The sequence below is a fragment of the Eurosta solidaginis genome, chromosome 3 (genome assembly GCF_040869045.1).
Source record: "Eurosta solidaginis isolate ZX-2024a chromosome 3, ASM4086904v1, whole genome shotgun sequence".
Classification (NCBI taxonomy): Eukaryota; Metazoa; Arthropoda; class Insecta; order Diptera; family Tephritidae; genus Eurosta; species Eurosta solidaginis.
The window spans coordinates 155,853,816-155,880,782 of NC_090321.1; the positions used below are offsets into that span (position 1 = coordinate 155,853,816).

General features: G+C 38.1%; 2 protein-coding genes across 2 annotated transcripts in view; both read left to right on the forward strand.

Moving 5' to 3' along the window:
- Positions 1-26,558, forward strand: part of LOC137244431 (putative leucine-rich repeat-containing protein DDB_G0290503) — a 242,858-nt gene extending 216,300 nt beyond the window's left edge. The window contains exon 7 of the mRNA XM_067773419.1: positions 25,824-26,558. Within this exon, the coding sequence (XP_067629520.1) occupies positions 25,824-26,413 (590 nt within the window). The 3' untranslated portion in view covers positions 26,414-26,558. The remainder of the gene's footprint in view (positions 1-25,823) is intronic.
- Positions 7,240-8,832, forward strand: LOC137246699 (uncharacterized). The gene is made up of 4 exons (XM_067777712.1): positions 7,240-8,016; positions 8,104-8,381; positions 8,449-8,602; positions 8,662-8,832. Exons 1-4 carry the CDS (start codon positions 7,914-7,916, stop codon positions 8,766-8,768), a joined length of 642 nt encoding a protein of 213 aa, XP_067633813.1. The 5' UTR covers positions 7,240-7,913; the 3' UTR covers positions 8,769-8,832.
- Positions 26,559-26,967: the final 409 nt, after the last annotated feature.

Below are 26,967 nucleotides of genomic sequence, written 5' to 3' on the forward strand. Positions count from 1 at the left end.
GGTTTTAAAACTTTTTACTGCGTATACCCACAAGCCGCCCATATGAGGGGCACTGGGTGGAATATACTGCCAGTTTATTCCCTGGGGCATATTTCTGCACAATGTCCGCGGAGCATTCGTTAAGAAATTTAACGAAGTCGCGTTCGAGTGCGCATTCAGCACCAATGAACGTTTTACCATTGTCGCTCATCATTTATGAGGGATAACCTCGTCTGCGAACGAATCGGGCGAATTTTGCTCGAAAGGCGTCGGTGGTAAGGTTCGAGCATAGCTCGAGGTGTACTGCCTTTGTGGAAAAACAGACGAGTACAGCCACGTACCCTTTTATGATCGAGGTCGACCTCAGAACCGATGCTTTTATTTGGAATGGACCTGCAAAACCTACTCCTGTTGTGGAAAAGGGGAGTGAGAAATTGCAGCTCTCAGGTGGTAGCGCTGCCATTATTTGCATGCGCGTTTTCTGTTTGAAAAGCGTGCACGATTTGCATTGGAAAAGGCATTTCTTAATAAGAGGCTTTAGTTTTGGTACGTAGTACTCTTGCCTACCCATTTGGAGCATTAACCGTATTTCTGCATGAAGAAGCAGGCGGTGGAAAAACTCTAGATACAACTGGCATAGCCTTGAATCCGGAGGAAGCATTACTGGATGATTCTCGTTGTAATGTACTGTAGAATGTTCCAATCTGCCACCGATACGTAGGAGTCCGTCTCCATCAAGAAAGGGGTTAAGAGCCAGAAGAAATTTTTGCTAATTGGCATCTTGTTTTGTAGGGCGCTCTCTTCCGCCCCGAAATGGCGAGATTGTGCCATTGCCACAAGCCGCGTTTTCGCATGTTGCAACACTTTGTGGGTCAGATGGGTATTATGTGTTGTTGCCACCGATTTGGATTTGTTACAGGCATTGTTCACAAAGCGGAACACGTATGCAATCACACGGAGAGGTCGAGAGTATGAGGAGAAACGTTGAAACCTATCGTCCTCTTCCCCGAATGCGTGATATACTTGGACTCTGCGTTTCTCGGGTGGAGAAGCGCTACCTGCTTTCGGCTTTGGCCATGCCGAAGAAAGCCATTGTAGTCCGTGCCACCAAAGTGAAGAGCCTATCAAATCATACGGCTTGCAACCACGTGTGCCAAGATCACCAGGGTTGTCTTGGCTATATACATGGCGCCAGGTGCCGCTAGGAAGATATTCTCGAATTTGAGAGGTACGGTTGGCCACATAAGTCTTCCAGGTCGATGGAGATTTTTCTAGCCAAGCTAGTACAATTTCAGAATCTGACCATAAGAATGTATTGCATGCTAAGTCGAGCTGTTTTCGAACAGTTGAAGCCAGTTTGGCGAGTAGGACTGCACCACATAGTAAGCGGGGTAAGCGTACAGTTTTTATGGGGGCAACTTTGGCTTTCGCAACCAAAAGAGAAGATTTTATTTGGTTGCCCACATGTGTGCGGATGTAAATCGCTGCGCAATATGCTCTTTCCGAGGCATCACAGAACCCGTGGATTTTGGTGTCTTGCCCTGGAACGACATTAACCCATCGAGAGATTTCGATGTGGCAAATGGCTGGCAGATTTTCTGCGAAATGTTGTAATTTTGATAATGTTGCGGGCTGGCGACAGCCATCCTGCCGGGTCAAAAAGTTTTGCAACAGAAGATAAAATTTGTCGCTTTGTGACCGCATTTTGGGTGTATTCCGGCAGAATAGTGTATAAAAATGTTTCAGTGAGCGCGTTCCATCGAATGCCAAGAGTTTTGGTATTGGAAGTGCTCTCAAATTTCAAGAAGTTGGAGCCTAGAAGAGCCTCCTTCGGAAACTGTTCTAATATGGCTGGGTGATTAGCCGTTAATTTCTTTAATATGAAACCAGCTGATTTAAGGGCTTTTATAACTTGAACGAGCGATTCAGTGGCGTTATCGATGGTGTGACTTTCTGAGATGTCATCGACATACGTTTGCGTCTTGAGAATTGTTGTAGCCAAGGGGAATGTCGCTTTCGTGTCATCGGATAGTTGATGCAACGTACGAATAGCGAGATATGGTGCACAATTGACGCCGAATGTAACCATTTTTAGGTTGAAATCGCTAACAGTTGAGTTGGTTGATTTGCGAAATAGGATTCGCTGAAAATCTTTATCGTCCTCGTGTATGAGGATCTGACGGTACATTTTTTCAATGCCTCCATTGAACACATACTTATGCGTGCGCCACTGTAGGATTAGTAGCATGAGATCTGGTTGGAGAGTTGTATAAAACGTCATTCAGGGTTTGCCTGAGCCAGATTTTTTAGAGGCGTTGAAAACCACACGAACTTTGGTGGCGACCTTATCTGGTTGACTACCGCATGATGTAGCAAGTAGAATGAGAAGACCTTGCCATTCGAAGTTATTTCGCATGGGTCGGTAGATTCCATGTGATCAAGATCGAGATATTCTTGCAACACATTGTTGTACGTTGTACCTAACTCCCCCCTTTTTTGAAGTGTTCGCTCCATACTGAAAAACTGCTGCAGAGCAGCCGGGCGGGATTTGCCGAGAGAGAGTTTTTCAGGAAACTCTTCCTTGAATAGAAGTCGCACAATGTATCGACCGTTTGGTGCACGTGGCGTGGTTGTTGCATATATCTGCTCACACGCTTGATCCTCGGGGGATATCTTTGGAGGTTGTTGAATTTCCTCCTCTTCCCAAAATTTTCTCAGTTGAGAACTGAGTGTCTTGTTTGATACTTGTACTTGTGTCGAGAATGACACAACATTTTCAGTTATTGGACCACTGAGAATCCAACCAAAAGTGGTTTGTTGAGCAAGTATGCTACCGCACACCTTTTTTATACCTTCCAGCAGAATTTGTGGAAGTATGTCGCTGCAAATGACCATATCAGTCTGACCTGGTATGTGGCAACTGGGATCAGCGAGCTCAAGGAGTTTGAACTGCTCCCAGATTTTGCGACTGATGGTGGATGTTGGCAGATTCTTTGTAAGTTGCGGCAACACAATGGCATTAGCCTTTATCCTTTTCATGGCCTTGGACGCAACCAGTGTCAAAGGACAAAGTTTGGAGGACTTTTGTACGACTTGTCCACCCATACCAGAGATTTTGAACTTTGAATGTTCGAATGGAAGTTTCAACCGTTGTTGAACTTTCGAGGAAATGTAAGTTCTTTCCGAGCCCTGATCGATAAGGGCCCTCAGTTCCATAGCAGTAGGAAGGAGAATTTGGTTATCATGCAATGATTGAACCGGTGGGTGTTTTGAACAACGCGGTAGCTCGCTAGAATCGGAGCTATTCTGCGTTTGTCGAACGGGAAATGTTGACTCAGCAGTTGTGTGCTGCACGTTTGATGCATTCGTTCGCGGGGTGGAACGGGGAGCTTGTGGACCGTGTGATGCCGTTGATGATATGTCGAACATGACCACTTGCTCGTGCACTCATTGATGGTGTGAGTGCTGCTAAGGCAGTTTGTACACAGCTTAGCTTGTTGTACGAATTGTGTCCGGTTTTGCACAGACATTTGTTTAAATTGTGGACAGAATCTAATAAGGTGCGGGGAGTTACACCATTAGCAAGTTTCCCTTTTAGATTCTGCCACAAGGGTTTGCGTCCTGTTGAAGGACCTGTTTTGCGCAGAATTCTGATGAGAGACTAGCTTTTGTTTGCTTTGGCTTGGTTGAAGCCTATTGACCCTTTCAACAACTTGATATCTCGAGGTGAGAAAGTCGTTCGTCTTCGCGAATAGAGAGATTGTCCTCAAAGTGACAGGGTTGTTGCGGGAAGTTTTGATGAACAAATGTACACTAGAATTGGATCCCAACTGTCTGTCGTAACTCCTTGTGAGTGAAGGACTGATAGGCAGTTGTTGATTGTATTTTGCAATCTCTGAAGTTGCTCACTGTTTTCGGATTGAATAGTAGCAAGAGTCAGTAAGGATTTGATCTGGTTGTCAACCAGGATACGCTTGTTTTCGTATCGTAACCGTAAAGCTTCCCAGGCAAGGTCAACGTTATCATCGCTCAACGGATATTGCTTGACGATGGAGCCAGCTTTGCCTTGCGTTTTGTACCGGAGATAGTACACTTTCTGAGCAACGGAGAGCCTTGAGTGGTTAATGTACGCCGCTGTGAATATATCACGCAAATCACGAAATAGCCACCGTAAAAGGTTTCCGTGTCGCATGCTGGGACTTTGAGGTAAATATTTGCCTCAGCCGAGGGTTGTTCCACGCGGGGTGGTGGACTCGGTGTTGCCATCATTTTGATCAACGAAAGTTGATCGGCAATCTTTGCCTTTGTCACTTCATATGTATCAAGACAAGTGCATTGCTTGCCTTGTACTAAACTCTTGAAGCCTTCAGGGAAACTTTCGTCTGGTTTCGAAAATACCAGATCGTAAACAGATTGAAGCCGTGCCCAACAATCATCTAGTGATTTGTCCTTTATCATGAGATACGACTCAGTGTGATCTTGAATCGGTGCCTCGTTAAATTTTGCACAGTATCTCATGAGAGTGCTACTTTCCGCGATGAACTTTTGCGCTGATGGGTCAACTGATTTGGATTTTGGGCGGGGGATGTTTTCCTTTCCTTGACCGTTTCTTCTTTTGGTCATCTGTTGGTTTTGTTCCGGTTTCGGGCGTTTTTGAGGACTGAATAAATTATTTGTACGCTCAGGGAACGTTCGAAAAGTTCGAAGATGGAATTCCTCTTCGTGCCAAAGAAGGGGAATTTAAATTGGTGGCGGCGTTTGTGTTTTTTTTTTTTTTTGAAAAATGGAATCAAGCACGGACAACGGGACGTTCTTTAAATGATATAAATCCGCGAAACGCGGAATTTAATTTTATAATGTTTGACACAACCAAAAGAATAAATAAAAAAAATCACAAACACTTCACTTATATGCATATACGTGTGTAAATAAACGTGTATTTGTATATGATTTGTGTATATATGTATGTTAATATTAGAAGATAATAAAGATAGAAGATAAAAATATCTCAAACTTAGTTTTGTACGCTAGAATAAGTACAAATGTACATGCGCAATATACAATATATATATATTGTAACGAATTTACTGCAATTCCCCTTACTTGCAATCTTCTGCTAACGTTCGAATCACTAAACTGTTGAATAAATAACACCACTATTCAATAATGCAAAATGGCCTTTATTAAAGTACTTTCAAAAATAACACTGCTACTGCCCGACAGATGGAATGCTTAAATCAAACTGATTCTAGCGCCTCTACTGTCGCTGCCTTTTATACTTTTTGGTTTCCTCGTTGCATCTTCTAGGCGCTTCTGTTCTAGAATCTACTAGTTGGTTATCTGTTATAATTATAACTACAGATGTACGTGTATAGCTCTCATATGCGCGTGTGTTTGTGAGCGACACTTCCACCATTCCCAGCAGAATTTATTCATGCGCTTCTCTAAACTTCATTTTTGATGCGCTACCTTTTCACTTCCAAAAACGCTGAAAGATAGGCATTTAGCAAAGTGCTCCGTATTCGCTACCTAACATGCAGAAAATCAGCAAGCGCTAATTTTCTTATATGTTTCTGTCATTTTGTTTTATTTTCATTTCGAGTTCAGCAGTCGAAGATTGAGTTTTTTGCACGTGCGTGTTTGTCGCGATTTAATTTATTAATAAAAATAGATAAATAAATCTAAGTATTGTAATAAAATATGTGCGGTGTTTATGAAAATATAAACAAAATTGGAAATTTGCCAAAAACTTAAAAATCAGATTGGTATATATAAAAATATAGAAGTGGGAGCTTTCCAGAATAATACAAACTCTTGCTGGCTTGGTTTTCATCATATTTTTATCTTTTTGGAGGTGAGTAGAGTGAATTTCAGTTGAATCCGTTTTGCTATAGATCCAATTTGCATTTTAATTCTTGTATTGAATATTCTTTTTGCAGAGCACACCTTGCATCAAAAACCACACATTGCGTCGTAGTTTGGCCTTTTCTAGGTGAGCAAAGTGCATTCTATAAGTGCCGCATGGAATAAATCTCATTGCACCACGTATAATGAAATTTTCATTTTGCAGAGAACTAGTTGTATCAGACAGGTAAAATGAGTTATGCGTTTTTGGGCTATAGCAAAAGGCATTTCAAGCGACTTGTGGCCAAAGAATTGAATAGTATCAAAACCGTAGATGTGGAAGCCTCAGAAGATTCAACAAATAGCCCTGAATTATGCACAGATAAAGAAAATTCCGATGCCAGTGAAATTATTGTTCCGGAAAATGCAGAATTTGAGATGCTTGTTATGGAACCGCCATTCAATATTGTCACGTGATTTAAGGAATGGATGGTGAACCATAAAATAAGACGAATCGCTGCAGAAGATATGCTTCATTTGTTAAACAAATCCGGTCTTAATGTCCCTTATTCAACAAGTGGTCTTTTTGTAAAACAATCTATTCAGACGCGTGTAGTAAAACCTGGGGGATATTTTCATTATGGGATAGAGGAGGGCATTAAAAATGTTTGCAGTTGAAAGTCCCTCTAGATCAAAACAGTTTAGAGTTGGACATTGGTATCGATGGTCTTCCCCTATATAAAAGTTCCTCAAGTTCATTATGGGGCAAAAAAACCCGAAGATATTAACGATTTCCTATTTGATTTTGTGCAGGAGTTTTTGATTTTAAAGGAAAGAGGCATTGAGCTGGGATCTTCTACAGTTTTTATTAGACTACGAGCAATTATATGCGATGCTCCCGCTCGTGCTTTCGTTAGCGGAACTGTAGGTCATACTTCTGCCACTGGATGCTCCAAGTGCACACAACAGGCTATGCAAAAAAGTGAATGTTCTAATTGTTCTGGGAAAAAAAAGAAACGCTTGACATATAGCGTAACAGTTGGGCCCTTGAGAACCGACGATGACTTCAAGACGAGAAAGGACAAAAAATTCCATCTAAAAATGTTTATAAACAATGAACATATTCTACAAAAGTTAAATGTTAACATGATAAGTCAGTTCCCTTTAGACGTAATGCATCAAATTGACCTGGGAGTTGTTAAAAAAATGCTGCTTTTAATATGGAATAATGAACTATGCAGTGAAAAGATTTCAAAAGAAAAAAAAGACGATATGGATAAACTTTTGGTATCTTTGAGAAACTGTATTCCAAAGGAGTTCCAAAGGATGCCTCGATCTTTCAATAACTTATGCCGATGGAAGGCTACAAAGTTCAGGCTGATTGTTTTATATGTGGGCCCTGTTCTGTTTAAAAACTTTCTATCGGAAACGTTGTACACACATTTCCTTCTACTTCATGCTTATTACAGGCTTATTTCATTTACTAACTGCCAAGCATTTTAGACTGTGTGCAAAGTATGTTAGAAGTATTTGTTCATAATTTTCAATATATTTATTGCGAAAACAAAATAAGCTATAATGTGCATAATCTGCTTCATATTGCAAGTTGTGTGCAGCTATTTGGAAATGTAAATTCTTTTTCAGCCTATAGGTATGAAAATTATCTTCAAGTATTAAAAAAAGATTGCCGGAAGCCTAACTCTATATTACAACAGATTTGTAATAGAATCAATGAACGAAACGAAGTAGCAACTAAAAATAAAATCGGCATGGGTAAAAATATAGTTACTCATAGGTTTCCATACTCAAATTCACCTTTATATACAAATTACAAGTTCAACGAATTCTTTTTGAGTATCGACGCACCCGATTGTTATTGCTACTTTAAACCATGTGTGCCTGCAAAAATTAATGGTTTTGTGGATTCAATGTCGTCGTTAGGGATTGCATATGTTAGCAATCTCAGTGATAATGAAGAAATATTTCCAATTACAAACTTAATCAGCAAATGTATGTTTTTGCCAATAGGAGAGAGAGCAGTTTTTGTATCAGTTTTACATTATTATTAAAAAAGGGTGACCGCTTCAAGAATGAAGGGCATGAAGAGAAGGTTTTTAACGAAGGCAGCGCAAAAAGAAATGCTCGGCAATTTAGAGGAGAACAGCCAGTTGCAAGCAAAATGCCCAAAAATTGGTAAGTATACATTCGTTGAAATTAAGTAATTACGATTTATTTTCAGTACTTGATTTTTTTTCTAAAATTGAATACTTCTTTTCGTAGAATTTCACAACGAGGAGCAAACTAATTTCATGAATGATCAAAGAACAGATATAGCAGACATTAAAACCATTTTGTCTCAGCAGCTTGAACTTCTAAAGGAACTAAAAACAGAGATATTAGCAATCAAACAAAAGATGGCAAGCCAAGATGTGGTTATCGAAAAATTGATGAAGAGAGTCTTACCAAACACATCAAATTTAACAATTCTTCCGTTCAAAACGATTGAAGAGATTAAGTCTGCAGACAAAATTTTATCACAGTACTCTCGATATGAATTGGTATTACGCAACTTTAACCTCTTCATATCATAACTTTTAGCTAAATAGGTATTTAATATAATTTCAGGTCGCATACGTACGCACTACTGTGGGAGTTACTCCAATAAGAAAAATTGTTCCCTTCTTATTTGCTGAATCTACTCTGCCTTTTATTAATTGGGATGGTCGTCATCAAAAATTTCCAATCAAATCGCTAAAGTTTTTCAATGAGATTGTTTTTCGTAAGCATAAATTTCCACAAATATGTATTTAACGTTAAAACTCTACTTCCATTTAACAGGTGCAGTTCATGGTCCCGATATGGATTTTTCTAAATTTGACAGTGAAATGCGAAAGGGGGTCCGATCCGCGAAAAACAAAATGTATAAAAGCAAATCCAACCAGTAATATTTCCTTTTGTAATACATACATATGTAAACTAAACTAAAACTAGAAGTATTTATTTGGCATCTGAAAGTCAACTTAATTCATATTTATTCCATTTTTAAATTAAAAATAAATGTACATTAACATAAAGTAATTTAATAAATTCCAGTGTACTTATGTAAAATGAAAAGACAAAACGACAATTTGAAGCATAAACTTAATTATTTATATGTATTTATTTTCACCATTTCTTATACTTATAAATCTCAATAATCTATTTTTTTTTATTGATTAAACAAAAGACAACCGTAAATTCTTCGCTAACCGTAAGAAATTAAAGGTTTATGTACTAAAAATGAATTTAAATATACACTAAACTTATGTTCATTTAAACAATTCATATCCTTGTTCTTATTCAACTTCGTATCGTAAATAGAAAAGCAGTTTTAAGAAGTGAGTGCAGGTCAAAAATAAAAAAGTTCCTTGAGCGCTTTCCTGTGAATTCTATTTAGCCCAATACGGGGACCCCCATACGCATCTGCCTCTCATTATTATATGCCAAAAAAGATGCGCCTCTAGGCCGCAGTACTAGTTGCGTAGTCGGTGTGCATCACTCCTGCATAATTAGTCGCTTAATCGATGCGCATCACTCCTGCATTTTTGGTTGATTATTTAGGGCGCATCCTTCACGCGACTCGTGAAGCGTTCTACCTGCGCAACATTCGTAAGAAAGTGATGCGCCGATTTCCAATGACATGCCAATGTTAAAAGAGGCGTAATGAGCTACATAAACGATGCGCTTCATTGCATCTACGAAGGACTGCTAAAGCGCTTCCGATGCGCTATTCCGCCTATAGGGTTATAATTGCATGTGCATGTGTTTGTGCGTTGCTTCTACGCTGCGTGTACGTACATATGTGTAGACATAATGAGTGAATTATTGATGTGCATTCACGCCACTGCTTAGCATCGGCTTAGAGATGACAGTACCCCTTAGTGTTGCTAATATTCGTTACACTGCCCTCCACCTAAGTCTGATGGTCCCGATCAGACAAATCTCTCGATCTAAACGCTGCCAGCCTTTCCAAATGGACCACTTTCATTTTGGTTCGTGGTTTACCGATGGTTTGTATGCGGTACACTACATCGTTGATCCGTTTTACAACTTTGTATGGGACTTCCCAATTACACTGCAATTTCGGGGACAAACCTTTTTTTCGTTGTGGGTTGTATAACAGCACCAAATCTCCTTCCTGAAAACCATCAGAATTAATTGCTTTATCGTGTCTGGCTTTCATCTTGTCACTCATAATATTTGTTCGTTGCCTTATCAGGTCGTGTATTTCTCTCAGCTCTTCTTCCAAATCACCAGTGGATTTCTTGACATTTCTCTCCGCATCGGCATCTATCCCAAACTTCAAATCAGCTGGCAGTCTAAGGTATTGCCAAAAATTATTTTTGCAGGGGTTTGACCCGTTGTCTCATGCACTGCTGATCGGTAAGCCATCAAGAATAATGGTATGCGGGTATCCCACTCTTTATGGGACTTGTCCACTACTTTCCTTAAGTGCTCCTCCAATGTTCTATTGAATCGTTCCACCATACCATCGGACTGAATTGTCCGTGTTTTTCGAATGCCCAATGATTTACACATTTCCTGGAACACAGCTGATTCGAAATTCCTGCCTTGGTCAGAATGTAACTCCATTGATACACCATACCTTGCAACCCAATTGTTTATAAACACTTCTGCTACAGTTTCCGCTTCTTGATTTGGGAATGGGTATACTTCTGGCCATTTGCTGAAATAATCCATAACCACCAGTACATATTTGTTTCCGCAGTTGCTAGTAGGAAATGGACCCGCGACATCCATAGCGATTCTTTCAAATGGCGCACCTGAGTTATATTGCTTCATCTGGCCATGACTTCGGGTTTTGGGCCCTTTCGCTCAGCTGCAAACCTCGCAGTTCGCAATCCACTCAGTGACCGACTGACGGCAACCAACCCAATAGAATATCTGTTTAATCTTCTCGAGCGTCTTCGTGATTCCAAGATGACCTCCGCTTGGACCATTATGCAGCTCGCTGAGCACGTCGGGAATCCTCTTTCTGGTAACAACTATCAGTTTCGTCTTGCATTGACCATCCTCACTCTCCCATATTCGATTCAAGCGACCGTATATCAATTCTAAACTGTTCCACTGTGCCCAATATGACTTCGCAATGGGACTCTCTGCTGACATCTCCTCTCTGTTTAGTATTTCGTTTCGTTCGAGCCTTTGCATAACATGTGACAGATCTGTATCTTCTAGCTGACACTTTCTTAGTTGCTCTTGGCCAATACTTTACTGCCTCTATCTTTTCATTCGCTGTACAGATGCCTTCTGTCGTTACCTTGTGACCCAAATAATTTACTTCCTTTTTAAACAGCGAACACTTTTTGGGACCAGCGCCAGCTATTCGCTGGAAAACTTCCTCCAAGTTCTTAAGATGTTTATCAAAGTTCTTGCACAATACGATGATGCCGTCCAGGTACACCAAGCATATTTTCCAATGTAGTCCTTTCAGTACCTGGTCCATGAGTCTCTCAAAAGTAGCTGGTGCATTACATAGTTCAAAGGGCATTACTGTAAATTGCCAAAGGCCATCTCCGACGCTGAAGGCTGTTTTCTCTTTGGCTTCCTCCTTCACCCCCACTTGCCAGTAGCCACTTTTCAAGTCCAGTGTGGAAAACAATTTCGTACCAGAGAGTGAGTCCAGAGTGTCGTCAATTCTTGGCAATAGGTTGCTATCCTTTTTCGTAACGTCATTCAGCTCCCGGTAGTCCACGCAAAACCTCATATTTCCATCCTTCTTCTTTACAATTACTACCGGTGAGCTCCATGGACTAGCTGATGGTTCAATGCCGCCGCTTTCGCTCATTTCTTATATGATTTGACTCACAACTTCCCGCTTCGCCAGTGGAACACTACGTGGTGCTTGACGGATCGGCCTCGCGTCTCCAGTGTCAATTTGATGTTTCACAACATTGTTGCGGCCTGGTTTGGAACCATCCTGGTCAAATATGTTTTCTTACTTTAGGAGCAGCTGTTTTGCCTTACTCTGATAGGCTTCCTCTAGCCCCTGCGTCCATGCCGTGATGTCATTTGAAAGATCAGTATTACTAGATGAAACGTGTTCCTGGAGCTGTTCACAGTTAATAACTACTTCAGCCTCTTGGCATCTTCCCAAAATAGCTCCTTTGGTCAAATTGAGTGGTGACTTGATCTCACTGAGTACTCTTACCGGAATATGTCCATCTTGTTTTGTCATAGCAAGGGTTTTTCCTACAAGTATGTTTAGTGCTGATTTGTTTGCTGCTTCGACAACCCACAATTTGTTTGTCCCACAATCTCCATCAATCTTTGCCCAGATGGCTGCTTCGGATTTTGGTGGTATTTGCTGACTCTTCCACCAGCACTCGTTTATGCTGTAGCCTCTCTCGTATCCGAAATTAAGTGGCACATCCATGTTCTTATATCTCATCGTCTTGCTTTGCATATCGATTTTGATGCCTTGGTCGATTAAGAAGTCCACTCCAATTATGATCTCATCAACAATCTCTGCCACTATAAAATTGTGTAGTACCATGATGTTCCCAATTGCTACTTCACATGCTACTTCTCCAATTACCTGGGTGTCCTCTCCCGTGGCTGTACGTAATCTTGCTCCAAGCAATGGTCTTATCTTCTTGTTGACTAAATCTGATCCAATGATGGAATGGGATGCACCCGTATCTACAGTCAGTAAACGTTCCTTTCCATCCACATGCCCTCCGACAGTAAGATTACTTGACCTTCTTCCAATTTGCGAGATAGAGATAATGGGGCATTCAATTGAGGGAGCCAGCTGTCGCCCCTTGCGGCTGACTCTCTTTAGTTTAACGATTGAGTGGACTTGGATAATTGTTCATCTCCTTCAGCTCTGCGTTTACGACCACCCACATTGTTGGAACTGTTAGGGTTGATGTTGCAATAACGCGCAATGTGCCCTGGCTTTCCACACTTAAAACATTTGCATCATTATTCTTCTGCTGCGTACCCTTTAATGCTTCCAAAATTGTGTCTACCCAGTCTAGCCTTTCCACTTCCACGCGATGAGCTTTGTATGCGGGCTTATTCAAAAGCGACGCTGTTTCTTGAGTCAGTGCATGGGATACCGTTTCTGCGAATGTGGGTTTTGGGTTTGCATATGTCGCTCGCTTCGTTTCTACGTCCCGTATGCCATTTATAAAACTCTGGATTTTACCCTCTCGGTGTACTCTACGGGTGCGCCCGCATTTGCCAAATGAGCCAACCTTTCAACATCCGAAGCAAACTCTTGCAAAGTCTCATTAGCTTTTTGGTAACGGTTTTGCAATTCTATTTGATATATCTGTTTCCTGTGTTCGCTTCCGTACCGTCGTTCTACAGCAGCCATCAATGCGTTATAACTGTTCCGTTCGTACCTGGAGTAGTCTGTAAGATTTCGGCAGCTGGTCCAGCTGCGAGGATATGTGGGCCTCCTGTGCTTTCAACTGCTCAGCCAACTGGGATGTCATATATGTCTTTTGCTCTTCCAGTTGGGATGCCATATATGTTTTCTGTTCTTCCAGTTGAGTTTCCATCTTGGATGTAATCTGTGTCGACATTTCTGACATACGCGTTTCTTGTGCTTCAATCTTCGATGTTATTTCTGACGACATTTCTGACATTTGCGACGACATTGATGTTACTGTCGATGTATGTGCAGATATTGCAGTCAAAATCATGTTCAAGTCTGTGCTCGTAACTGTCTGCGATGTTTCGTTTTTCTCTTCAATTGTTGTTGTTGTCTCGTCCCCATCGGGATAAAAGACATACTCGTCCACATCAATTCCTTGCGACTCCATTACCTCTCGTAGCCGTGCTTGAAGTTCGAACTTATTGCCGGTTTTATTCAATCCACGGTTATCCAACTCCTTTTTCAGTTGCTGGATCCTCAATTTACTCAACTTTGCCATGCCCAAGTTTAATTCCCAATCTTCGGAATTTATTCAACAATTCCTCTTCTGACACCTATTGTAAAGAATTTACTGCAATTCCCCGTATTTGCAATCTTCTGCTAACGTTCGAATCACTAAACTGTTGAATAAATAACACCACTATTCAATAATGCAAATGGCCTTTATTAAAGTACTTTCAAAAATAACACTGCTACTGCTCGACAGATGGAATGCTTAAAACTGATTCTAGCGCCTCTACTGTCGCTGCCTTTTATACTCTTTGATTTCCTCGTTGCAACCTCTAGGCGCTTCTGCTCTAGAATCTACTAGTTGGTTATCTGTTATAATTATAACTACAGATGTACGTGTATAGCTCTCATATGCGCGTGTGTTTGTGAGAGACACTTCCACAATTATAATTGCATATCTCAAATAAGATATCTGCATGTGTTTGTGCGTTACTTCTCCGCTGCATGTACGTACATATGTGTAGACATAATGATTGAATTACTGATGTGCATTCACGCCACTGCTTAGCATCGGCTTAGAGATGACAGTACCCATTAGTGTTGCTAATATTCGTTACAATATGTTTGTTTGTGCGAACGTATGCACGTGAATCAAAGAAGCAGCTCTATTTTTGTTTACAAACAGAGTTTGTTTTGATTTGCTCCTTCGTCACTTTAATGTCGCGTTTTTGTAGTGAAGCTGAGTGCGCTTTATTGATGAGATGAACAAAGTCTTCACAAAAACAGAGCACGTGCTTAGGTTTTGTTGGTTGTAACATATTTGGATACTATTGAGTTAGATGTATACGAAATAATTATTACACAAAGAAATAAAGGAAATAATGAAAAGAATTAACTAAATTAAACAAAATAAAAAAGACAATAAAATAAAGAATAAAATCAAACAAAATAAAATTTTGTTAAATTAAATTTTATTAAATCGATTTTTAATCGACGAGTTATCCGTTTCTTATCAATATTTTTTGGAAAACTTTAGATTTGTTATCGGCGCATTATCGAAAAGTTTTCGATTTTATTTTCAAAAATGTTTCCATTTTTTATGAAACTCATACCTTCAACACTTCAATATAAAACCGACGAAAACCATTTAGCCCTTCGTTAGCAAGCCGTTAAGAAACCAATAAGAATACAATGACAAGCTAATAACAAATTTATAGCAAGCTGATAATAAATCAAAATCTCGAAGATAATAATTCGCTTTTAATAATAAACCGATAATAAAACAATAGCTTGTCGGTTCCTGATAAGAAGTCGACGAAGCACTTATCAAAAATCTCAAACTACATATTTTTTTACGGTAAAATTACGCCTATTGTGTGTTTATTTCAACCATGGATGAGCTCTAGTTAATTTAAAAACAAGCAAAGGTATATAAATTCGGTTGTAACCGAACATTATATACTCAGCTTGAGCTTCAATTGCACATTTCATTTCAGAGAAATTACTTTTCTATATAACACGTGGCACCGGCCGTTTAAAAAAATTTCTCCCTATTTCCTCTTGCAATAAAACTTGATAAGTGAAATATCATTGATTCAAAACAATTTTTTGCTTAGTTATAGCTTATTATAATCTACGACCCTTTTAAACTTTTTTTATATCTAAGTTGCCGTGGTCTTTAACCGATCCCGTCCATTTTTAGTAGAAATATTTTGTGCTATAAGGAAAATATGTGTACCCAATGTTATTACGATCCGCTATTTTTTCTTCGAGTTGTGGCTGCCGAAACATAGAAAATTGCCTAGTCATAAAAGGGGCTGTGCCACGCCCATTTTTTAAAATTTGAAGTTTTTCCCATTTATTGTTATAAATCCACTTGGGAAATGAAATACCATTGATATAAAGCGATTTTTTGCAAAGATATAGCTTATCTTATTCGTCCACGCCCCTTTGAAAAATCTTTTACATAAAAGTGGGCGTGGTCCTTAACCCATTTCGTTAATTTTTCTTCAAAGGCAACCTCTCTGGCGAATTTTTTACGATATGTTTTAACGATTTTTTATTTATGATTAATAATTGTAAAATTGATTTTATCATAAGTGGGCGGTGCCACCCCCATTTTAACATTTTTTTTTCAAATTTTTATCAAGAGTCTCAATATCAGTCCACATGTCAAATTTCAGAATTCTAGGTGTATTATTTACTAAATAATCAGGGTTTTTGTGTTTTCCAAAATGTTATATATATAAAAAGTGGGCGTGGTTATCATCCGATTTCGCTCATTTTCAATACCAATCTATTCTGGGTCCAGATAAGCTCGTGTCCTAAATTTGGTGAAGATATCTCAATATTTACTCAAGTTATCGTGTTAACGGACAGGCGGACGGACATGGCTAAATCAAATTTTTTTCGAGACTGATGATTTTGATATATGGAAGTCTATAGTTACGTTCCAATGACGCGTGATCCGTATATCAGTTCTGTTCGTTTCGTTTTCTGTAGTAGATTTTTTGACAGCTAACCACTTTTGAGTTGATAGCACTCATGGGTCAACTATATGGTTGGCTCATCTCTGCAGCAACAACATACTTTTGTTCAGACTGTCAAAATCAGCGTGTTGGTGTTAGACGAATGTAATCGAATGAAAACATAAAACTTAGCAGCTTTTGTGTGTAGTAAGAAAATGTTGTCAATGGCTTGGTTTCATTTTGAGTTTGCCATCTCCTTCTGACAATCCCTACTCCAACCATATAGTTGTACCATGGTAGCACTGAAATAAATATGTGTACATATGTGTATACATAAATGATTTCGACATATTTAAAAGCAAAAACACGGAAAGAGTAAACAACTTCAGGAAAATGTAAGGAAAATAAGTGGTTTGTTTACGTACGAAACTATTTAAATGTTAATAATTCTATCAGTATCTTCAATTTCTGTGTACGTTTCTTCTTCTTATTTTCAGCAAAACATGTTTTATATTAGTTCTACCAGCTCTCATTAAGTTGATCCAGATCGTTCCAGTGATATTTGATCGTGAGCCAGAGCTCGATAACTCGATGGAACGCTCCTTATATCTATCTCGATTCCTTTATACCTGTCCTTTATACCTGCAATTTCCCTGGGGCCCGGAAGGTTTTTGGGGCCCGGCAAGGCAAAGCAGTATTGACCGTACTCTAAATAGGATTTCATAGATACATACATATTTTGTTGCTACAAAAAATTGTTTTAAAATTGAAAATCACTAAACTAAAATCATAAGCATCCAATGGGGCATAGTCATAGTCAAAATGTGATTTTAAGTTAGAAAAACGTTTTTGACACAATTTTATAAGCGCTATCTGTCAAAAATGCTTCAACTAACTTAAAATCACATTTTATTTCGACTATAACTATGCGCCCCTCGGTTTGGTCGTATTGCTTTTTAATTTTTGTAAAAGCCAGCGGCATCTGTAAATACAGGCTGATAATAAACTAGAGCGTTAATTTGAAAAAATTAGTACACTTGACTTGTTTTGCGAAGCGCAAATTTGTGCAAACATATGAGTATATCGTGGATAAGCTTAGATAGGTCAGTTTCGCGTTGTTGCAAGCTTCGTATTTCTTTTGTCAGTGGTGCAATTATTGGTAATTTTTTTAATTTGTGAATGTAATTTCGGTTGTAATTCTTCACGGGCCTTCTAAAGACATACACTAAGCACTGATTTATAAAATTTAAAGGTAAGAATCTATTAAATAAATGAAATGAATGAATGCATCACTCATTTATTTCGAGAGTGTCACAACTCAAAAATCACGATTTTACAGTTAAATACAAAAAAAAAAATCATCATCATCTATATTGTGTAAAAAATGCTTGATGATTCGTGGAAAATTGGGGGCTTGAGATAAAAATTAATTTCCAGCTTTACGCGCCCAATATATGAAGGATTTAGGAGCAAAAGGCTCAAAGTGAAATTTTTTTTCTAACTTTTAGTTATACTCATATTTGTATAGTTTTGTTTATGGACACAGAGTTTGTTTATGGCCGCGCCATAACCCTACTACCCAGAAATTACAATAAGTACGCAATTTTAAACTTTAATGTCTCGAAACAATGTGTCTCTTGAAATCTTAAAATGGCTATCTTGAAAAGTTGTGTGTTTTGGAAAGTGTTACTGTTGAAGTAATTAATTGGCGTTGGAGTCCACGCAGCATTAGTTTTGAATCGGTAATTTCCATATTCGCAGACCAAAAAGCAGGAAGGTTTTCCTTTCGCTGATTCAAGCTCTTAAAATCTACATATTTAGAAAAAGTTAATGTAAGCAAATCAAACAATGAAATCTAACATTTCATTTATGTAAGTGCTCCAGTAAATCTTATTTTATATGAAATAAAACTGACAATGTGAATTGAAAAATTTATGTATGTTATGTTATTTTTTTTATTGGGTTGAGTTTGTTTTTTAGGGGGGCCCGTAAACGCGAAACGTCTCAGGGGCCCGGCTCGGTTCTCTGCGGCCCTGCACGTATGCAAAAAGTACCCGAAGCTCATACTGCAACGCATCACTCAACCTAAAAAGTGCATCGCCGTTCAGATGTTGCCTTCGCACTTTAAATACATTAACCTAACTCCCACTCCATTTGAGCAGGGAATAGATTAATATAAATAACTTAACGGCGGCCGCCGTGGTGTGATGGTAGCGTGCTCCGCCTACCACACCGAAGATCCTGGGTTCACGCCCGAGAAAAGCTACATCAAAAATTTTAGAGACAAGTTTTTTCAATTAGAAGAAATTTTTTCTAAGCGGGGTCGCCCCTCGGCAGTGTTTGGCAAGCACTCCGAGTGTGTTTCTCCATGAAAGGCTCTCAGTGAAAACTCATCTGCCTTGCAGATGCCGTTCGGAGTCGGCATAAAACAAGTAGGTCCCATCCAGCCAATTTGTAGGAAAAAACTAGAGGAACACGACGCAAATTGAAAGAGAAGCTCGGCTCGGTTATCGCACCTTACATTTATTTTATTTTAATTACTATATTTAGGTATAAGTTGGGCTTAGTATAAGCTGTAAGAAATAAATAAAAAATATATTTTCAGCAGCTCTATTATGCCAGTATTTACGTGTAATACAAAAGTGATAAACTTTTATTGCTACATTTTTGGTGAAAATATCCTGAAAGAAATCAGTTTTCTGCGGCCCGAATATTCCAAATATATACCGCGATTCCACAAAAACATAATTGGAAAAGGATGATCCGAACAAAAGAATGAAAAAGTTAACACTCAATCGGCCCACACGACCCAATGATTACAACATTTTCTTGGGAATCTCTTGTAGAATTTAAGGCCCACTACCTTTTTTACATGAGTCGAGTTTCTGACGTTCAACCAATAATAATAATATATTTTTTGTTTGTATATTTACGGAAAACTCCAAAAAAGTCTACGTTACACACAAGTTAGCATTGACACATAATGTCTCAAACTACAGTTACGGTCAAGAAAAGCCAACGAAGATTGTTTTCCTCTTACACTACACAATGAACGTTTTTAGTTCTCGTGGTCACTACTGATAATACCTCAGCTTATTTGGTGACATGTTAAGACCAAAAAGTTAGTAAGTCCCTAGCAGTTTTCGTAAAAGCAATGATATATAGTAAAAGTAATAGTGTTATCCTTAAGAAAGAAATTTATATAAATGTCTACAAACCGCAAATAACCCGAAATATGAATAGCGCTGAACGCAATGATAAGGATATTATCACGATAGATCTTCTGAACACATTTAAAACTACTGCAGAAATTGCCATTGAGATAGTATAAATATGAAAATTGGAATCGCAACTCTACAGCGGCTCTTGAGGAAAAATAATTTGATGGCCCATGGCTAAAAAAAACCCCGTTTTCCACCACAAAAAAGCAATCCCGCACGCTAGCTAGTATTACGAAAACATAAATTGGACTGGGAACGATTGGCTATGATTCATATTCTCTTATGAGTGCAAAATAAATTTTATTCAGTTAAGGTTCGCGATGCGTGGTAAGACCCAAAAATCAGGATGATTGAGTCAAAACTGCGTTAAGGCAAGAGTGAATGAAGGATTCTCCGTATATAATAGTGTGGTACGCATTAAAACCCGTGAGAGTTGCTTTAATACATTCAAGACGGCATCTCACCAAGAATTGAGGGGCTAATCGAGCACGGTAATCTGAACGCAGCTGTGAATCCATATTTTTGTATTTTAGTGGCTAACCACGCATTACAAAACTTAACTGAATAAATTTATTTTTTTAATCAGAGAATATAACTCGTCCCCAGTCGGTCCAAAGCTATTTTTTTTCGCAGAACCAACTTAGTGGAGGGAAGGATTTTTGTGGTAAGAAGCTGGTTTTATTCTGTTTATACCATTCTTCAACTTCGCGGAAGTTTCTGGAATAGTTTTAAATGTATTCAGAAGAGCTATCCGGACGATATTCCTATTAATGCGTTCAGTGGTACTTCGTGGTCGTCCACTTTTATAACGAGTGGATAAAGTCACCTATTCAATATATTTCGTCCAGAATCTCCTTAGGGATAATTCATTATGTATGTCAATTTTTTCTTCATGAATAAAACTATTACTTATATGAAATATAGTTGATTTTACGAAAACTGCTAGGAACTTTCTAACTTTGTCGCCTTAAGATACCACATAATGAGTTGAGGAATTACCCATGTTAACCTCAATAACAAAAAGGTTTCGTTACGCAGGTGTAGTGACTGTAGAAACGCCGTAACAGGAAACAATTTTTTTTACCGTACGTGTATGTTGTTAGTGTAAAACTGATATAAACTGAAATAAGCAAGAAAACAAATACAAGACGGATAACAAATAAAAAATAAATAAATGTAAGGCGCGATAACCTCCGAAGAGATCTAAGGCCGAGCTCTTCTTCCAATTTGCACCGTGCTCCTCTTGATTTTCCCTACAAATTGGCCGGACGGGACCTACATATTTTATGCCGACTCCGAACTGAGAACTTTTCATAGCAGAAATACACCCGGAGCGCTTGCCAAACACTGCCGAGGGGCGACCCCGCTTAGAAAATTTTTCTTCCAATTGAAAAACCTTATTTCTAAAATTTTGAAGTGGCTTTGCCCGGGGTGCGAACCCAGGGCATACGGTGTGGTAGGCGGAGCACGCTACCATCACACCACGGTGGCCGCCACAAGACGAATAGCCTAGTGGTTAATGCACCTGCAGTTTCACTGTGTGATTCGTGGTTCGAATCTCGGTGACACCCTGGATAACATATACATAAATTTCCTGATGAAGATTACGTGGTGATTTTCGAAATGATACTGTCGTTATATGCCAGTAAATGTTTCTTTCTTTTCAGTTTCTCTTATACAAAAATAATAATTTAATATTCAGTTATTATAAACCGGCGTTATACCGTTTTCCCACAGAAACTTAATCGAATCACAACTATATTTAATGAAATAATTGAGTTTCCCTTTTCATACAGCGCCTTTTGCTTCATTAAGCGAACATCTGTCAGCAGCCCCAAAAAAATATTTCGTTCTTACGAAAAATAGTTAATAGTTATAGTTAATAGTTATAAATACAATCAAAATAAACTGCCATATTTTGCAGAAAATGCAGCGAAAATTAAATTTTTAATTTTTTCGTGTTTTTCTATTTTTCATAAATTATTGAAAATAATTGTCATTAGTTACATTGACAATGAAATTCGAACCAACACGCAAAACCGACTGCATTTTTCACTCGATTAGGCATTCAATAAAGCAATAATGAGATTATTAAGAATTTGTATTTTGTATGTAAAATTGAGTTCAATTAGGGCTTTAATGTAGAAAACTTGGCATTAGGCTCATGAATTTTTAAATTTTAAGTGAAAACTTTGACATTAAAGTAATGCAGATTTTCCTCTGTCTACACCAATTTATCCCTTGTGCAGCCACCCAAGCAGATTCTGCTATAATTAATAAATTTACAATAACATCAGTAAAATACTACGGTACTATGTAGCTCGATTTCAGCGAGCCATTGAAAATTTTTGTCCTTCTATTTATATTGCTACTATTTTTCAAAAATTTGCAAACAAACAACACAGATAATGGATGCCAATTCGATTTGGGAGCAAGATGGATGCAATTGTCAAAAAATTTTGTGTGTATTGAGACAACCTCCTGTGATTGAATCATGCATTCCCTTATGGGAAATAAAAACCAAACATTTTAACAGCAATATATCGGCACCTTGATGTTTCTGAGTGTGCTCTGTCTGCACTAGCAATAAGAAATATTACATACATACATGAAGTCGCTTAATATTTTTATACTCAGTTGAGCAGAGCTCACAGAGTATATTAACTTTGATTGGATAACGGTTGGTTGTACAGGTATAAAGGAATCGAGATAGATATAGACTTCCATATATCAAAATCATCAGTATCGAAAAAAATTTTGATTGAGCCATGTCCGTCCGTCCGTCCGTTAACGCGATAACTTGAGTAAATTTTGAGGTATCTTGACGAAATTTGGTATGTAGGTTCCTGGGCACTCATCTCATATCGCTATTTAAAATGAACGATATCGGACTATAACCACGCCCACTTTTTCGATATCGAAAATTTCGAAAAATCGAAAAAGTGCGATAATTCATTACCAAAGACGGATAAAGCGATGAAACTTGGTAGGTGGGTTGAACTTATGACGCAGAATAGAAAATAAGTAAAATTTTGGACAATGGGCGTGGCACCGCCCACTTTTAAATGAAGGTAATTTAGAAGTTTTGCAAGCTGTAATTTGGCAGTCGTTGAAGATATCATCATGAAATTTGGCAGGAACGTTACTTGTATTACTATATGTATACTCAATAAAAATTAGCAAAATCGGAGAACGACCACGCCCACTTAAAAAAAAATTTTTTTTTAAAGTGAAATTTTTACAAAAAATTTAATATCTTTACAGTATATAAGTAAATTATGTCAAAATTCAACTCCAGTAATGATATGGTGCAACAAAATACAAAAACAAAAGAAAATTTCAAAATGGGCGTGGCTCCGCCCTTTTTCATTTGATTTGTCTAGGATACATTTAATGCCATAAGTCGAACAAATGTTTACCAATCCTTGTGAAATTTGGTAAGCGCTTAGAATCTAGGACGATAACTGTGAAAAAGGGCGAAATCGGTTGAAGCCACGCCCAGTTTTTATACACAGTAGATCGTCTGTCCTTCCGCTCGGCCGTTAACACGATAACTTGAGCAAAAATCGATATATCTTTACTAAACTCAGTTCACATAATTATCTGAACACACTTTGTGTTCGCATAAAAAATGGCTGAAATCCGACTATGACCACGCCCACTTTTTCGATTTCGAAAAATGAAAAAATGCCATAATTCTATACCAAATACGAAAAAAGGAATGAAACATGGTAATTGCATTGGTTTATTGACGCAAAATATAACTTTAGAAAAAAACTTTGTAAAATGGGTGTGACACCTACCATATTAAGTAGAAGAAAATGAAAAAGTTCTGCAGGGCGAAATCGAAAGCCCTTGGAATCATGGCAGGAATACTGTTCGTGGTATTACATATATAAATAAATTAGCGGTACCCGACAGATGATGTTCTGGGTCACCCTGGTCCACATTTTGGTCGAAATCTCGAAAACGCCTTCACATATACAACTACCACAACTCCCTTTTAAAATTCTTATTAATACCTTTAATTTGACACCCGTATTGTACAAACACATTATAGAGTCACCCCTGGTCCCCCTTTATGGCGATATATAGAAAAGGCGTCCACCTATAGAAATAAGGCCCACTCCCTTTTAAAATACTCATTATCACCTTTAGTTTGATACTCATAATGTACAAAAGCATTCTATAGTCAACCCTGGTCCACCTTTATAACGATATCCCGAAAAGGCGTCAACCTATAGAATTAAGGACCACTCCCTTTTAAAATACTCATTAACACCTTTCATTTGATACCCATATCGTAAACAAATTCTAAAGTCACCCCTGGTCCACCTTTATGGCGATATCTCGAAAAGGCGTCCACCTATAGAACTAAGGCCTACTCCCTTTTAAAATACTCATTAACACTTTTCATTTGATACCCATATCGTACGAACAAATTCTAGAGTCACCCCTGGTCCACCTTTATATCGATATTTCGAAAAGCCGTCCACCCATGGAACTAAGCCCCACTCCCTTTTAAAATACTCATTAACACCTTTCATTTGATACCCATATCGTATAAACGCATTCTAGAGTCATCCCTGGTCCACCTTTATGGCGATATCTCGAAAAGGCGTCCACCTATAAAACTAAGGCCCACTCCCTTTTAAAATACTCATTAACACCTTTCATTTGATACCCATATCGTACAAACAAATTCTAGAGTCAGCCCTGGTCCACCTTTATGGCGATATCTCGAAAAGGCGTTCACCCATAGAACTAAGGCCCACTCCCTTTTAAAATACTCATTAACACCTTTCATTTGATACCCATATCGTACAAACAAATTCTAGAGTCACGCCTGGTCCACCTTTATGGCAATATCTCGAAAAGGCGTCCACCTATAGAACTAAGGCCCACTCCCTTTTAAAACACTCATTAACAACTTTCGTTTGACACCCATATTGTACAAACGCATTCTAGAGTCACCCCTGGTCCACCTTTATAACGATATCCCGAAAAGGCGTCCACCTATAGAGCTAAGGCCCACTCCCTTTTAAAATACTCATTAACACCTTTCATTTGATACCCATGTCGTACAAACAAATTCTAGAGTCACCCCTGGTCCACCTTTATGGCGATATCTCGAAAATGCGTCCACCTATAGAACTAAGGCCCACTCCCTTTTAAAATACTCATTAACACCTTTCATTTGATACCCATATCGTACAAACAAATTCTAGTGTGACCCCTGGTCCACCTTTATGGCGATATCTCGAAAAGGCGTCCACCTATAGAACTAAGGCCCACTCCCTTTTAAAATACTTTCATTTGATACCCATATCGTACAAACAAATTCTAGAGTCACCTCTGGTCCACCTTTATGGCGATATCTCGAAAAGCCGTCCGCCTATAGAATTGAGGCCCACTCCCTTTTAAAATACTCATTAACACCTTTCTTTTCATACCCATATCGTACAAACAAATTCTAGAGTCACCCCTGGTCCACCTTTATGGCGATATCTCGAAAAGGCGTCCACCTATAGAACTGAGGCCAACGCCCTTTTAAAAAACTCATTAACACCTTTCTTTTCATACCCATATCGTACAAACAAATTCTAGAGTCACCCCTGGTCCACCTTTATGGCGATATCTCGAAAAGGCGTCCACCTATAGAACTAAGGCCCACGCCCTTTTAAAATATTCATTAACACCTTTCATTTGATACCCATATCGTACAAATAACACATTCCAGGGTTACCCTGGGTTCATTTTCCTACATGGTGATTTTCCCTTATTTTGTCTCCATAGCTCTCAACTGAGTATGTAATGTTCGGTTACACCCGAACTTAGCCTTCCTTACTTGTTCTTTATTTATTTTTTCTAATCACACTATACATAGGTACATACATAGACGCCCAAATTCCTTCGGCAAGCTTCTCAAAATTTTAAGTGCACAAAATTGCAATAAGTTTTAAAACAAATAAAACCTTGAAAGTTTTTTTTAAGAGATGTGGTAGCGCGAAATGTCATAATCTGTTTAATCGTCAGTTAGTTAATATTACGACCGCCAAATAGCAGTGGAAATACCTCCCTTCTTATCTCATTGTTACCACATAGCTTATCATCTTGGCAATGAAATAAACCCAAATATTAACTTGACTAATTATATGAAAATGATTTGAAATGGACCACTACTATTTCAATGAACACAACTATACCTACACATTGGCTATAGAAGGTCATTTTCAAATTCTCGAGACTATTTTTATTGGGCTATATTGGGTGAAAAATTCGCACAAATTTTTATTTGATAAATCAGTACACTATAAAAAATAAAAATAAACTCGTTTACTCTTTCTGTTTAGTCGCACATTTTCATTATATATTCTTATTTCCCAAATTTTACTAATTTTACTTTCTTTATAGATTACATAAGCGAAATGGGGGAAAAACTACCTTCAGTGAAGGATGAAAAAATTACAAACATTTACGAACGAATTATACTCGACATTTGTCGTGAATATCTAGAAGAGCACAGTGAGGTTTTAACAAAAGGGAACCCAACTAGTTTTCACACTCATTTAGCTTTCTTTAATCCACCAAACCGATTACGTTGTATACAAGAATCTGTATACAAGGAAGTTCGGCGTTGTTTGGCTATGGATAAAACATTAAATCGATGTAACCCGATATATTCTGTATATGGTCAAAGGGCTAAACGTGACAAAGTCGGAAAAATAATAACACAAGAGATGTATGACGAAGACAGCAAATGGTGCAATTTTCATCGAGAAGAAACCGAAGTACTAGATTTAATAATATACGATATGATTGGAAAATCTGTAATAGATATAGTCGAAGAAGTTCTTATTGATGAAGGGGGCACCGTAGAAAACTTATATCAAGATAATGAATCTGAGAGCGATATAAAAATTGACTCAGCAACGAGACAGCCTCTCAGTAATTGCACATCGTCAAAATCCAATGAAGCGATGCAAGTCGAAGAAGAATCTTAATGAATAATTACATTACAAAAATATAAACAAAAAATGTACTTAATCTTTACGAGTACAATGTTATAAGTTTACAATAAATATTTATATATTTGAGTTGTAATCTGCTTGTAAATATTTCTTTAAGATAATAAACAAATACAAAGCATTTATTGAGGTTAGTGTACTTAAATTTTGCGATAATGTTCAATTAATTAAGGACAGTATATTCATTAGTAAAATAAATAAAAACAAAACCTTTAAACTTTCGTATTTCCCCTTTGTAAAGCATTCCCATGAAAATTGGGCGTGATACGTAATTATAGAACTTTTAGAAAAAGTATCGATGCTAGTACTCACACTCAGTAAAAGATATCGAGTGTACTCGATCCAAGTGAGTACTTCGGAATTTTTACCAATAGTGAAGAAACTTTAAAAATGAGATCGTATGTTTTGAAGTTAATGGGAAGCATGTAAGGAAGTTTAAGTTTGGACGAAACCGAAAATTATATACCCATTTCTTTGCTCTCACATATATTTTTAGGATACATTTAAAGAGAAACGTCACGCACATTAAA